At 49.0% G+C, this 15,672-nt stretch overlaps 1 protein-coding gene across 2 annotated transcripts in view; it reads right to left on the bottom strand.

The window, feature by feature from the left end:
• Positions 1-3,191: 3,191 nt before the first annotated feature.
• ZMAT4 (zinc finger matrin-type 4) overlaps positions 3,192-15,672 on the bottom strand; it is a 43,471-nt gene continuing 30,990 nt past the window's right edge. The window contains exons 5-7 of one of the 2 annotated variants that reach the window (XM_057384505.1): positions 13,567-13,794; positions 9,511-9,607; positions 3,192-6,218 (exon numbers count right to left, since the gene is read on the bottom strand). In XM_057384505.1, the coding sequence (XP_057240488.1) occupies positions 6,203-6,218; positions 9,511-9,607; positions 13,567-13,794 (341 nt within the window). In that variant the 3' untranslated portion in view covers positions 3,192-6,202. The remainder of the gene's footprint in view (positions 6,219-9,510; positions 9,608-13,566; positions 13,795-15,672) is intronic. The other variant, XM_057384506.1, reaches the window with a different exon arrangement.

Genomic DNA, 15,672 nt, shown 5'->3' with positions numbered 1-15,672 from the left:
GGTGTTGGGGAGTTTTTTTAAACCTATTTCAAGTTACAGTTCATGCACTGTGGTTTAATTGCATTTGCCCTCCAGCCTTTCTGTTAAAAATAGAACAGAAACCAGCACTTCCAGGATGGAAATGAGAATGAGAAAAAGGCCTTGTAAAGAGGAAAATGCTGTTTGGAGAGGAAGAATAATTATTGCCACAGGTATAATAAAGAGGGAAGGAGTCGGATTCTGTGTCATATCCAGCGGCCAAACTGAAGTTATTGAGACCTCTCAAAATGAGGTCAGGCTGTTGCTGGAGGCAAAGGGAGAGCTGCAGGTTATGGCAGAGCTCAGGGATTGATCTGCTCTACCTGAAATTCTGAGATGCAACAGTAAAAGCCCTGAGCTGGAAAGAATTCAATCCATGGCTTTGGGGAAATTTCCCTGAAATTCTGTTCTGAGCTGGGCCCAAGGAGGAGCCACAGGGGACAGCGAGGAAAGCTCCACTCCAGAATCACCCCGAGGATGTCCCGTCCCACCCTGGGATTTCTCCCACACTCCTGATGTGCACAGGACCCCCAGCTCGGGGTGAAGGGTCCAGAGGGAGGGGAAGGSTCCCAAAGCCCCGGGTCCCACCACACTGGGATGGAACCACATTGTCCAACCCAGCTTTCCTCAGTGCCAGAAAGGGCTGGGCATTGGCAGCACTTGGAGAACAGGCAGCTGCTCTCCCAAAGGGATTCTCATCAGAAAAGTGTGGTTAATTAACACAAGAGCTCTAATTAGCTGGTRTTTCTAAGGAGCTCTGAGAGGCTGAGGTGAAAGGCTCGAGATTCATGCAAARTGTTCCTGTACGTGGCCAGCAGTGGTTTATCAATCACCATCAGCTCTCCCCACTCTATGGCATCACCCCAACATGAGGATCTGCCCTCCCCTCTGCTCCTCAGCCCTTCTGGGTCCTTCCCTGAGCCCAAATCCTGCAGGGATGTGCCCGGTGCCAGCAGAGCCTGTGAGGGGAGAGCAGGGACAGGGACAGGGCTGGGAGAGGAGGATCCTGAGCTGGAGGAGGAGATCAGGGGCTCAGGAGGGTTCAGGGTGCTCAGGGGTTCAGGGTGCTGGGAGGTTCAGCGGTTCAGGGTTCAGGGTTCAGGGTGCTGGGGGGCTCAGGGGCTCAGGAGGGTTCAGGGTGTTTAGGGGTTCAGGATGCTCAGGGTGCTGGGGGGCTCAGCGGGCACCCAGCATGCACACCCTGACAGGGATCACAGGGTCTGTGACCATCTCCAGGCTGGTTTGGTTTGGGGTTGGATTMCTGGGTCGCCATCAATACGTGCTGAAGGCACCGAGAGCTTTTAAGGCAAAGGCACCGAGTTTCTCTCATGATGTGCAGGTTTGTTCCTCCCACGCTTCCCCTCTCTCCCAGCTCCCACCCAGATGGGTTTCTCAGCCCACTCAGCTGTAAATGAGGACCAGGCTTGGCAAGAGCAAAACAAAAGGCAGCAGCTCTCACACAGCAGGACAGAGGCGTTGGAAGCAAGGGGGAACAGTTTTAATGTTTTAATGAGTTTTAATGGATTGRAGGGGCACAGAGCAAACCAGGCTGCAGAAATTCGTTTTGCTGTGTGGACAAGTTTTAGACTGGAGATTTACCAACTTTGACGCCTAAAACCCAGTAAGAATTAATGTTGCTTTCTCACTCCCCAGCTCACTTCAGGGAAAAAGCAGCTGCTTTTCTTTTGGGTACAGTCTTTCCTTTACTCAAAGTCCACACACAGMAGGCATGACCCATGGGCAGGGAATATTGCTGGGAATCGACCTGAGAAAAACCCCAAACATCAGTGAAAAAACACAGCAAAAGCAGGTGCCCTTGCTCCTGTGGAGCAGTAAGAAGCGTGTGTTGCCACAGGATAAGGTCAGAGGGAAAACAAACATCATTTATGAAACATKAAAGACATCTCAGCAAAGCACTTTCACCAGAAGGAGACAGAGCACTGTCTGCAAGGACAGCCTGAAACCTGCAGCTTTGCCATTTATGATTCYTCTCCTGCAAATGCATGTGCAGACACACACAGCCCTTTCCAGCTCACGGTGTCACCTCCTGTCACCCCAGGGAGCACAGCAGCACCTGGCACTGACAGGACTCCCACTGCAACCTCCACAGATCTGCTGCTGCATCCCACCTGACCTGTCACAGCAATTCCACCATTTCACTCCTTTGCAAGTGATTCACAACAGGGACCCAGGGCTGGCAGCACGGATTGTCCCAAAACACAGTCCTGCTCCAGCCTGGAGGGCTCAGCTCACCCCAAAATCACCAGAGATCCCCCACAAACAGAGCAGAGCAGAGCAGAGCAGCAGGATCAGATCAGAGGGGACGAGGGCTCTGCTCTGCTGCAGCTTTTCCTTGGCCATTCCCCAATTCCTCCTTTATCAGCTCCTGGTGCTGTCACTGCCTGTCCTGGGTGAGCCCCAGTCCTGGCTGCAGCTCTCAGTGACCGATGGTGAGGACACAAATCCAGAAAAGCTCCACACAGGAGTTTGCAGATTCTGTGTTCCATAAAAGCCCAGCAGAGTTCCCTGTGCCAGCAGAGCTGCAGTGCCTGGCACACACTCAGTGCTGCCCGCTCGGGGAATCAGCAGCTCAKGAACATTTCTGTGACCAACAGGGAACCCCTGAGAGTCCTGAGCTCTCCTTCTGACTGAAAACAGACCGAGTTTACAAGGCTGCCACTCACAACAGCCCTGGCAGAGATTTTGGGATTGGAAATACCATTGCAGCTATTACAGCAGTGTTAAACASCAAAATAATTCTGGTGGTTTGAAAGCAAAAGCTGCTGAGGTGGCTCGTGTGAGTGGTTTGTGCGTGGTGGCCTCGTGCCAGAGAGATTTGTGCTTTGGGATGGCACTGGCCCAGTCTGGGGCACTCTGTTAAAATGGGGCACTCCTCTGTTCAAATGGGGCAGTCTGTTAAAATGGGGCAGTCTGTTAAACTGGGGCACTCTGTTAAAATGGGGCACTCTCAGCCAGTCCAGCCGGTTTTCCTGCAGACATGAAAGCCCCAAGAGGCAGAGGAGGATCCCTGCCCTGCATGTTCCTCTGCTGCAGGTGACAAAACTGCCCTGCAGCTCAGTCTCTGTCACACAACAGCAGCAGCAATGTTATCAKTGATGAGCAGCAACCACCATCTCCAAAGTCTGCTGTCACAACAGGCAAAAAGTCCTTGTCTTATTCTGCCATTAAATGATCCTTGTTCTRAGGGGAAAGATTTAATGAATGCATCCGTATGAGCCATTAAGAACAAAATAAAGCAAGTGATAAAGGAAGAGAGAGGCAAAGAATGGACAATCCTCAGACATGTTTTCTGCCAATGTCATTCTTTATAYAACAGATGCAGTTTCTTTCTTTCCTCAGACGGGAAGATGGGCTTGACACCATCTCATCAACAGCAGCAGTAATAACAGCTCCTTGCTATTAATATGCAAATTGAAATGCACACACTGATTAAAAACATGTTCGACAGAGGCTTTTGTCAGAGCTGCCCGTGGGCTCCATTAGGGAGCAGTGGCCCACTACACAATCCATCACAAAGTCCACACTTGAGCCCAGGGCAGAAACTTCAGCAGGGACCAATCCACAGTTTAATGCACATTTCCTCTCCCTCTGAGACTGCAAACCCCAAACTGGGTCCTGCTCATCCCCAGCCCTGGGGGGTCCTCACAGCCCCTTGCTGGGGGACCAGGCTGGCACTGGGSCAGGTCACCACCTCACACAGGGCAGGATGCTGCCARCAGGAAAAATGAGACTTCCACAKTCTTAATTTGAAGATTATGGAAGGTGCTTTTAAAGGTCAGCCCTTGCTAATGAAGTTGATGCAATAGGAAGTTAACAAAGGAARCCCCAATTACGTAGCAGGAGCTTTCTTCCCCCATGGTTAATCCCAGTGTGAAGCTGCAGATCTCAGGGAGCCTCACGTTACCACAGCTCCATCACCTCAGACAAACCAGGGATCATTTGTGCTGGGCTGTCTGAGCATTAAACCCCACTGGAGTCAGTGTCCTGCCCTGACACAGCCTGACCCTGCACCAGAGCTGGAGAGCTGTGCTAACATGGGCTGCAAACCCAAAGATTGCAGTTCAGGGCTGTAATCCCACCTGCACTGGGATTCCAGTTAGCACTGACTGCAAAGTGAGTCTGGGGAGAGACCCAGACTGATGACAAATTCACATTTACTTGCTTTACAGAATTTTGCACAGAATTTTAAGTTGGAAAACATTTGGCCAGAACAGACAAAATCAAAGTGTTACGCATAGATGTTCTGCATAAAAMATCCAGAGTGTGTTTCTGTTTTTTAATTGAGAAAATATATGCAAATRTTTTCACCCTTCATTTTAAAGTAACCTGGGGGATGCAGTGGTTGCACTGAAGTTTTTGAAGCTCCCTAACACATCCACTCACACTTTTCAGCCAGAGGTCTTGGACCAGGCCTGACATCAGAGATCTGGCGACAATTCTACAGGGATCCCTGACTTACCAGGAGGGRATTTGTCTTTTTATGTCTTGCTTTGAAGGCCTAATGAACTTAGRAAAAGCAAGAGATTAGAAGGATTTAGGGACCAAAGCCTGATTGACTGGAGCAGGACAATATTGGCAACAAACAGAAATATTGCACTGCTGTGTCACTCAGGGGATGTGGGGTGGGATGTGGGGACCCTCCTGCTCTGCAGGGCCACACCATCTACCTGAGAGCTGCTGGATTTGTCTAAATTACAGACAGATCCTCTTTCTTTGGCCTCCTCACAGATCAACCAAGCCACCAACTCCAGGCCAGGCTGCAGACCCAGGAAAGGAGAGCCCCTTGCACGGGCTGGGAGCAGAGATTGCTCTCATTGCAGAGCTGTGTCCACACCTGCCTGCGGAAAGAAACCGTGTTTGKGCTGGAATTAATTTGCTGCAATTAGCTTGTAGTGATTACTAGAGCACACAGRAGATTTTTGGTTTTGTCTCCTGACAAAAATGCCTCTGCAGCACCCTGGGAGCTGCTTGCAGGAGGGTTCYTTTGGGGAAAGAAGGCTCAGAAGAGCCAGGCTTGAACCCTCATGACTGATGTGCCCTATTTCTGTAAATCATTCTCTCTGTAAAGAGGCAGTTTAGCTTCAGGAACACTGGCAGCTTGTGTTATTACCCAAAACACAATAAATGAAACCACCCCACAGCTATGAAACCCAAGGAGATGTTTACTCATCTGTGAAAAACCCATTCTCCTCCACACATGAAAGGCATTGATGCAAGAGCACAAATTAATCACACRGAGCTTCTGCAGTGTCTGAGCATCCCACAGAGTGAGGAGGGGAAGCTGCAGAGCTCCTGAGCATCCCTGGGCAGGACTGGGCCAGAGCAGCSCAGGGAGCTGAGGATCCTGAGCAGAGCTCTGGGATGCAGAGCAGGGAGGGGCTCTCCTCTGCCTCACTCCTCTCTCTGCTCAGATGCTCACAGGGAACTCTGCTGCACTGCAGAGAAGGAGTAACTACTCAGAGTTACTGCACCATCCTTCCTCAGCTCTCAGAAGGGCTGTGGGTCCTGGTGGGCAGAGCAGTGTCCAGCCTCAGCACTGCACCAAAGTCAACAGAGCAAACAGCTCCTGTAGAGTCTGCAGGAATCCTAAAAGAATTCACACTTTCATTTCAGTGCTCTTCACTCATGGAACCATTTGTTTCTCCAGAGACCAAGAGGGAAGGGAGGAACATCCACTGCACAATCCCCACGATTCACTGCTGTTGCTCTTTATGTGTTGACACAAACCATGCTGGAGAAGGTGAAGAAAGAATGTTTATTTCTGATTGAAGACTGATTACATCACTATCATGGATAATGYAGTGGAATAATCATATGTTCTTGAGAGAAGTCTGAGAATAAATATGAAAAAGTAAAATCGTTTGTTTTGAGTGTCCCTGAAGATGAGTGATGAGTAAGTGCTGTATTTACAGGATAGTTATCATACTCTAGACTCTGTGCTGAATAAATATTGTCCTGAAAGGGTAAAAAAATCCATCGAAATATTTTAACTCACCACAAAATTTAAAAAAAAAAAATCCATGTATCTGTCCAAAGCGAAGGTTAGTTACATGTTAATTRTTGAATCCACAAAGGATCAGTGTCCAAGAAAGCTCCTCTCCTGCTGAGCCTCTGCCCTCCCTGGGCAGTGTTGGTGCTCGTCCTCTTCTCCACTCATGAGCCACTATTGGTTCTTCAGGCTGCAAAGAGGAACCAAGGCCAAGTCATTCTCCATCCTGGGCTCCCACCCCACCCATCCTCATCATCCTCCATGCACGGGCACAGCCGAGGGCACCCAGCACTGGGAAAACCTGCAGCTCTCCCAGAATGACCAAAGGTATGTTCTGTGTGAGCCACGAGGAGACTTCCACTCTAAAAAACACAGAAACAAGCTCTTTCCACCTAAAGCATATTTGCAATTTTAAGGACAGACGTGTTTTAGGAAAGAAAACCACCACAGCCATTTGGAAAAGTTCTCCTTTCTTAAGTCCTCAATTAGAATTTAGGAGCCTCACAAATCCTGCCCAGCTCACCTCGTCCATGGCCCAGCACAGCTCAGCTGCTGAGGAATTCCTCACTGGAAYTGGCTTTGCAAGCTCAGCTTTGTGCTTTGAGCAATTAGGCCCATGTTTGGGTTTTACATTAAAAGAATTAATCTGTACACCCAAAACCACAACATAAAGCTTTATGRGCTGTTCTGGGGCTTTCAAATTATGATCAAAAGAGAAGATATCAGAGATATCTTTATTTTCACTTACATTATAAGGGAAGGGAGACAATTTAGATCCATAATGAAGGGAAGTATTACATACTCTCTGTTCCCTGGCAGTGTAATTATTCAGCTGTTCTCTGGAACTGAAACTGAAACTATGACAAATTAAAATGCTTTCAATTCCATCTACCTTTGGTTACTATTCATCTTCTGGAGCTGTAACTGCTGTAAAGGCTTCTTTAGGCAGAAGCCACGATACATTCCAGAAAGCACATGTTACACACAGAGTATTAACTGCTCCCATGTGCTACTGCAGCCACCAAGGYACAACTCATTTACTCTGATTTCCAGAAATTTACCTTCATTCTGAGTGAGGATGTGCAGGAGCACAACCTTCCAGCACCAGGGAATGGCTGGAAACGCCCAGGAGAAACAAAAATAACATTTAGCACTAAAAGTGTCCCAAGTGGAGCTGGGCCAGGCAGCCCCAGAGCCTCCCCTGGAGCAGCCACGTGTTGGCTGTGCCAGACACAGATCAGGCTGTCAATGTTGGTTCACACTTTCTTCAATAGAGGGGAAAAGGGATGTAAACACAACCATAGGAAAGGGTGACATTTCTCCAGGCACAATATTTACAATATTTTGATTAGCTCATTCCTGAATAGCCAAGCAGCTTATGTTGATAAATACCCTGTTTCAATTGGACATCTGTGTTCTCAGCCTGAAAAGAAAAAACAAAAGAAAAGAGAAAAGAGGAAAGAGCCWGCCCAGGCCCAAAGCTGCTGTCTCTGCTCCTCAGCAGGACTTGGACCAKCTGGGCTTCCACAGGGTGAGCCCAAAGCCAAGGCCAAGAGTTGTGCAGGRAGGGCTGCAGAGCCCCCTCCCCTCCTGGACATGASCATTCCTAACTCCATTCCTAATGCYCCAAAATTAACTCTGACACTGAATTGGTTTTACCCCAATGATGGCTGCAGGATTGGGTCCCAACTCTGCAAAAATCCTGGATTTAACCAGGCAGCCTGAGTCTGAAAGGGAAACCCATACATGTATTAGCATCTGTGAAAGTGTAAATGAAGGGTTATAAAACCCCGGAATACATTTGTGAGCTCTAGATGTGGCAGAGAGGTCTGGCTGATCAAAGAGACAAAAATGAAAGCAAGAAGATAAAATTCCTCTTTATGCAAGTGGGAATATTATCCCCACCCAGACTGTTAATTAGGAGGGCTGATCTCAGCCTTCACAGCCTGAGCAGAGAAGAGCCCTGAGCTCTCACCCTCCTGCACATCACTGCAGTGGGACAGACCCACAGCCAGCCCAGGGATGGGATTTACCCCAAAATGGGCCTGGGCTCTGCTCTGTGCTCTGCAGGGATGGGATTTACCCCAAAATGGGCCTGGGCTCTGCTCTGTGCTCTGTGCTCTGTGCTCTGCAGAAATCACCCCTGGTGCTCCCACCCACGTGCCCAGAGCAGATCCGGCCCTTGGAGTATCCTCTCTAAAGGCAGCTTCTTTAATTAGATGAAGTATGACCACACATCAAATGTTTGGTTGCTTTGGCAACTGCAGTCCAGTGGCTTCAGCCTGAGTTAGGAGGCAGGGGACAATCCTGACATTAACCAGCARTAATGAGAAGAGCAGAAATCAGTGGAGAGCACGGGCTGAGGAACGAGGAGGGGATGATCCTCACGTGCCCCAGCACAGAGCACACCTCAGTGACCCAKTGGGACATCCTGGCTGGGGAAACTCTGCAAAGGACCAGGGCTGCATTTCCAAAGTCCCTTGCTTTGTATAGAAGAGGTAATTGCTTGGAAAAAGCTAGAGAAGCACAGATGCAGCCCTGCCAGGGCACCCTTGTGTGGGTGAACTGGTGACACATCTTCCTGCCCATCTCTCTTTCCCATCCAATGGCAAAATGAGCCATTAGCAGTTRTTGCTGGTTCTGCTCACCTTTCAGACTGCCCTCAAAGCCACCTGAAGCATTCAGGTCCATCCCTTTATGTTCCTCTCCTAATCCGGGCAGTTCCGAGTGAATCGGCCTGAAATGGTTCCCAAAGCTCACATACAAGTGCATTAAGAGCAATTAGTTCATTAATCTACTCTCTGGTACCATGGATCTTCATCACTTCATTTTAATAATTTGTAGTAATTGACAGAGCAGACTCCCCCCAGTTCTCAGAGCTGAGTAATGCATAATTACTCTAAATCACAGCAAAAACTGTTTCACTGGGAAACACCTAATCCCATTACGCTCCTGGTGTCTCTTCTGAGGCTTCACACATGAAAGAAGCTGCAAACTCAGAATCATTAACCACAAATCAGAGGGACTCCAGGAGCCCCTGTGGGTTTGGCCCTCAGTGCTCAGGCTGGAGGTGTCTCTGGTTCTCTCTTTTCACAGAATCAGAGCACAGAACAGTCCCCAGAACACAGAACAGCCCCAGAGCACAGAACAGCCCAGAGCACAGAACAGTCCCCAGAACACAGAACAGCCCCAGAGCACAGAACAGCCCCAGAGCACAGAACAGCCCAGAGCACAGAACAGCCCCCAGAACACAGCACAGTCCCCAGAACACAGAACAGCCCCAGAACACAGAACAGCCCCAGAACAGCCCCAGAACAGCCCCCAGAGCACAGAACAGCCCCAGAGCTCCTCTGCTGCCAGGGACAGTGCAAAGCTGCAGCCAATGCCACCCTGCAGGCACAGCCTGATCCCCCTGGGCAAGGACAGTGATACCCACTGGTGGAACACAGTGATACCCACGGGGGGAACACAGCAATACCCACTTGGTCTGGTGTTTGGAGCCCTTCAGGTGTGCGTGGTACTGCTCTATGGAGTTGAGGGTGACATTGCAGGTGCTGCAGGTGTAGCTGCGCTTCAGGCCTGTGAAGAGAACCCAGAGAGTCAATTCACACTTGGCTGTGCCATGCACTGGGGTCCAGGGGAGCCCAGCTGGAACACAGGCTTTCAAAAAAACCCTTTGTCTTGTTTGGAACATCAGCTACACCAACAACCCCACTCTTCTCAAACACTTCATCATATCTCTCACCAGGAATTTGGCACAACATGAAAATCATCTTTAAATAATATYTCAGAATCATTCAGATGAGTGCTTGAAAACAACAAGCTAGCAACATTGCCGAGGTGTTTAAGTAGTTTCTGTATTTATGTGTCATGATGTGGCACAGAACAAAAAACAATTTGCAGATGTGCACATGGATTTTCTCCACACAGAATTTATTCCTGATGCAGCAGGGATGGGTTTAGTTTTGTCCACTGCTGGCAACTCCTGTTTCCTTTGTTAAASCAATGGGCATCAGAAGCTGCAGGGGAAGGGATGGAATGGGAAAAGGGCAGTGCACRGCTGGTACAGTGTGTCAGCACCCTGAACACACCGAGAGCTCAGACCACACCACCATCTCCACAAACAGGTAATATTTCATTTAAGGTAATAAGGCTCTGCTGCTCAGCCAATTTTGCAGCACATTAACAGCAGCCTCTGTGAATCTTAATTACTGGTGTAGGTGGAAACGCCTTCACGAATGCAGCTCCTAACTGGGGATGATGATTTTCTCCCTCAGCGTGTCAAGACTGCTCACAGTGATGAACCAGGAGGAACCCTGGTCCCCCTCCCTGTGCTCTGTGCAGGGGAACTCAGCGCTGCTCCCTGGTGCAGCTCCTTCCACAGCTGATTCCATGAACTGGGATGGAGAGAGAGAAAGGAAACCAGCCTCAAATGGACAGCAGGATGAGCCCACAGGCARCAATCACTTCCAGGATATCAAAATTAACAGAATTTTACCTCAGTGGAGCTCAGCAAAACTCTACTTGGCTGAAACTGGTTTCATAAAACTCCCCAAGCAGTGTGCTGGGGTTGAGCTCAGCCTAAAGGGCCATTAGGATGGGAAGTAGGCCCAGCCTAAGCACTCCACACTGGATGCTGCTGGGCTTGGGCTGCATTCACATCCTCTTCTGCATCCTCAAGACACATCAGCAGTGCCTCCCCTGCAGCGTGACATGTATTCATGTAAAATTGAATGTCCTCCTATCCCCATTAAATAAAATATTAACAAGTCAAGTTATTAATGTCATTCTGCATAAAATGCATTAAAATCCATTCCAGGGGAGTTCTTGTTAAACTGCTTCTTACTAACCACAAGTGACAGCACAGAATGAGAAGTATTTATAAGGCATACAAAGAAATCACGAGCTGAGATGAAAAAATGAAACTCAGGTCTTTGCCTGATTGTGGAAGAAAGCATCTGCAACACCACCAACCTACCTGAGARCACCAGGCTGCAGGTGCCAACAGCTCTGTGCCCTTGGCCATCTGTTCTGCAGAGGCTGCTGTGATTTATTCTGGGGCACGGGGTGCAGGTTTGGCTCAGCCCCAGCACCAGGCAGAGCCATCACAAATCACCTGCCCTGCAGAGCCCACCTGCCTTGGAGAGGGACTGGAGCTGATGGAGCAAACTGAGCGTTCCCTGTGCCCACAACAGGCTGGGGAGGGCAAAATCTGCCAGAGGGAGCCACATCAGTGCCTCCACCCGAGCCACGGGCACTCTGCTGCTGAGCAGAGCCTGGAATTTGGGGATTGGAACCCACCAGGCTTGGCATTCCTATAACCTGTGCAGGGAGCAGCCAAAGGAAAGGGATGTGTGTTTGTGACTCTCCTGTGCTGCAGCTTTAACTCAACACTGACTGCACAAACAATATTCATTTCTCCTTTTTTTTCCCTCTGCTCTTTCTTATTTCTGAGAAGAAAAYAAGACTTTAAAATTGCAGGATGAGCACTTGGTGAGAAGAATCAATGTTTTTGTTTCCTATAAATATCAATTGTCCAAAAATAAATCTCTATTCTTATTTCTTCAAATACACATTCATATTTATCAATAAATATTTTATTACAGCCATTATCAAAACATCAAAGGCTGCTGAAATGTTGTACTTCAACTGACACTGCTTGTTCCAGGCTCACACAATGCATCAAATGTTCGTCTCCCACACTAGTCAAAATAGAATTAATATTTAAGCAGTGATGGGAGAAGCCACCAGGGATGCAGAGGAAGGAGATGAGTTTGTGATCCAGGGAAAACTGAGGCAGAGCAGAGCAGAAGCACACGGGGACACGGATGCTGTGCTCAGCCCCAACASTGCCATTCCTGCTCCAGGGGTGCCCTGCACTCAGACACGGTGGCACCTGCCAGGGGAGGCTGTTTGCTCGGGCACAACGTGAGGATCATTCACTGCACAGACTGCTTCCAATGCCTGTAGAGATCTGCTCTAAAGACCCCTAAACCAGGGACACAYAGAGCCAGGACACAGCTCTGCTSYCCTACACCAGGGACACACAGARCAGGACACAGAGCTGTTCCCCTAAACCAGGGACACACAGAACAGGACACAGAGCTGCTCCCCTACACCAGGGACACACAGAACAGACACAGCTCTGCTGTCCTAAACCAGAACAGACACAGCTCTGTTGTCCTCTCTCCTGCACCAACAGATGCCAGCAGGGATCCAGTGCAATCCCCAACCACGCACAGCACCACCACGAAGGTAAAAACCAACAACTGATGAGGTTGTGAAGGCCTCCAATTTCMATTCTCCCAGGCAGGAGAATAAAACACTTCCCAATCGATTTATTTACAGTTAATGACATCCTCAGCCACTCTTGAGTTTGGCACAGTTCAAAGTACTGAGCATTTCCATGTTATTGTTTCAGGTTTTATTCCCACTTATTTCCAGTAGCGGGCAGTGACTCAGCCCACATGAATCATTGATGGAACTGTGAGTCACACTAGGTAGCTCAGGAGGATCTGGATAACCATTACAAGGTTTATGGGAGATCAAGAAATGCATAATATACAGCACAGTCATTAGTATCTAAAGAAAAATTATTTCATTTAACAAGGGAAAAAAAAAAAACCCAGGTGTATCAAAATGTTGTTGCAAAGCCTCACAGGCAAACCAGAGCTTTTCCCCGTAGCTCTGATCAAACTTGTCCTTCGTCCTCAGTCAGGTCCCTGTGTGCATATGGGATCATAACCCAGACTCGGTGCCTCTCCGTGCACACCCCTCAGAACAAACAGGTTCTTGTCAAGATTCAGTCCTGGACAATCCTGAGCTGACACAAACTCCCCCAAGAGCTCAGGGGATACTGGGGGCTGCAGCTGCTGAGATTACTGGGCTGACTGGGGCTGTGGCTCTGCTCTGCTCCAGAGCAGCTCCCAGAGGGGCCCTGACCCTCCCCAGCACGGATGGACTGACAGACAGACCAAGAAAGGCTGCTCTCCCTTTAGCAGGAGCACAAAAACTTGTGTTTAACATCCCTGCAGCAAATGCTGGGCTCCTCCTGCTGCTGACCCAGGGCCACCGCAGCACTTGGCAAGCACTAATTAAATCATGAAAGACACTTGTCCCCCTCTCCATCAGGGACATGTAGGGAGTGCTCTGCCTCCAGCAACATCCTCATCTGTGCTTCCACATGGGGTCAAGCTGTCCTGTATATATACAGTGGATATATGGTGGATATACAGTGTAYACATACTGTGTATGTACTGTGCTCTCCTCTCCCAGGGACAGCTCACACTGCTCAAGGATGGTGTGTGCACTAATGGAAGGAATTTTAGGAGGTGGCASAAGAGATAACCTGGGAAGCAACTCTGAAAGGATGCTGCTAAACTGCAGRCTGGCACCCCGGAGCAGGGGATTTTTTTATTTTTTTACAGAACAGGGAACATCTGGAAGCAGTAACAGCACCTGAGGCTCCCTGCAGCACTGGGACAGGGCAGGGTCCCTGGATCCCACAGGAACACGGTCCCCAWGTGCAGATCTCTCACCTCTCAGCTCCCCCAGGTCCAGGGTCTTCCCCAGCTGCTCCAGGAGGTCGGCCCTGGCCGCGTTCTTCTTGTGCTTTTTGCCCTCGTAGTGCTGCTGTGCCATCATGGGGTTGTTGAACCAGGCAGTGCAGAGCTGGCAGTAGCGATCCGAGTCCCTGCGCTGGGGCGGGCACGGCACCACCGGGGCACTGGCCGGGTGCGGGGGCTTCAGGGAGCCCAGAGCAGCTTCTGCAGGGAACATTCACACATGAGCCTTCCCAGGCTGCTGCTGCCTGAGAAACGTCAGAGCCCCAGGCAGATCCCACCTYAGACATGCAATAATTAGCTGCACTTACAGGTCCCGGTGGATATTTTGGTTTTGGATTTTTGCTGCTTGGAAAGCTACCACTTCTCATTAAAAAAAAGCATCGTGAAAGGACAGCCCAGGACTGTTCCTCAGCTTTCTGCATTTCCCTAACTGGGGAAGGAGGATGCTCTCAGTGCAGTTTCACGTCTYATCACTGCTCTGACTAAATCTGCTAAACTTATCCTGCTTCAATTGCTACTCCCAGGAAAAATCGTCAGTGGAGAATAAATATACCATGCAGAGCCATCTCCTTCTCAGGACAGAGAGACATATTTATCATTATCTCAGGATTCTTATTTTTCAATTTATTTGGTCTGAGAAAGAACAGGGAAAGCCAATAGTCATTGCAAACTGTCACAGATAAAAGAAAATACTCAATAGCCAGTCCCATCCTTCAAAGATCTTCACATTATGAATTATCAGGTACCAGCAACACACAGCCTTAATTCAATTCCATCTTCCTTCAGATTCACCCAAAGTCCATCCAGGAACACAAACACAACTGGAGTGCACTTTGACACAACTTCCCAACTTCATACCACACCAGTCACAAAACCATGGAAAAACAGTTTAAAGKAAAATGAAGTTCAGGTAACGCTGGGATACAAAAATATACAATGAACTAGCCCTTAATTATCACACCTCATTCAAAAATTCCCTTTTATGTGGCTTTTCTTTTCCAGATGAAATGTCTGCTCTCTAAATAATTAACAAGCTGCTCTCTGTGGCACTGGAATAGGCACATTTGGAGGTGGCAAGAGGAGCATTGTGGCTCCCTTTGATCAGGAGCTGATCCAGCTGAGCCCAGATGAGTGCACAGWGCTGCAAATGCCAAAGCCACCTCAGTGTCTGACACCAGCATGGCAACAGAGGGATATATTTAGACATATAATTGTGATTGACTCCATGGTTTGAGAAAGTTAATATTGTTATAAATCTTCTGCTGACCTGCTCAGTAAGGGACACCCTTCAAGGAAATCCTATCTTACATATAACATTACGTACAACCTTATCAATTTCCAGGGGTTTATGACCTTCTATTGTTTTTGATGATGGCTGCCAAGGTATCAAAGTTCCAGCAGCGATGATGCTGCCTTTGAAGAGCTGCTCCAGGCAGGGCCAGGCAGGCTCTGGCTGGATTTTRCTCCTAAAAAAAAAGTCTTTTCTATGGTTCCAGCAAGAGAGACACAGCCCAGTCCCTTCAAGGTGCATGCAGCAGAACTGCCAGTGGAAGCAAAGACAAAAGCCAGAGGYCAGCCAGTCATCAGGAAAAACATTGGGGAATTGCAATATTGCCTGTCCAAAGTGGGATTACACAGACTTTGCACGTGCTTCACTCACGRAAAGCAAGACTGGGACCCAGACTGTGCAGGACCCAGGACAGGGCTGAGCTGCAGGAATGTYTGAACCATGATAAACCATCAGTGATTTCGGCAGCCCAGGAGCTCTGCAGATCTGACTTGCTGCTCCACAAGCTGCAGGCTATAAAGTTAAAGCTATCCAATCTTTTGGTCAGCTTKCTCCTTGTTTCTGTGTCTGCTGCTGCCGGAGGGGAACCAGGGAGGCTGAAGCTGATGGAGCTGGTGGTGTCTGCAGGATTTACATCTCCTGTTCACTGAGGAAACCTGACAGGAGCAGCTCCAGTCCCAGCCCTGGCCAGCCCTGAGCCCCATGGAGAGGACTTCTGGTGGCTTCTGATCCCCAAACACCACACAGGAGAGAGAGGGGCTGCCAGGGGGACTGGCACTCCTGCTTCAGGG

Source organism: Malurus melanocephalus, unplaced genomic scaffold (assembly GCF_030028575.1).
Source record: "Malurus melanocephalus ecotype Western Australia unplaced genomic scaffold, MMel_1.1 scaffold_712, whole genome shotgun sequence".
Lineage (NCBI taxonomy): Eukaryota > Metazoa > Chordata > Aves > Passeriformes > Maluridae > Malurus > Malurus melanocephalus.
The sequence above is the reverse complement of the archived record's forward strand: the minus strand, read 5'-3'. Positions and strand labels throughout refer to the sequence as shown.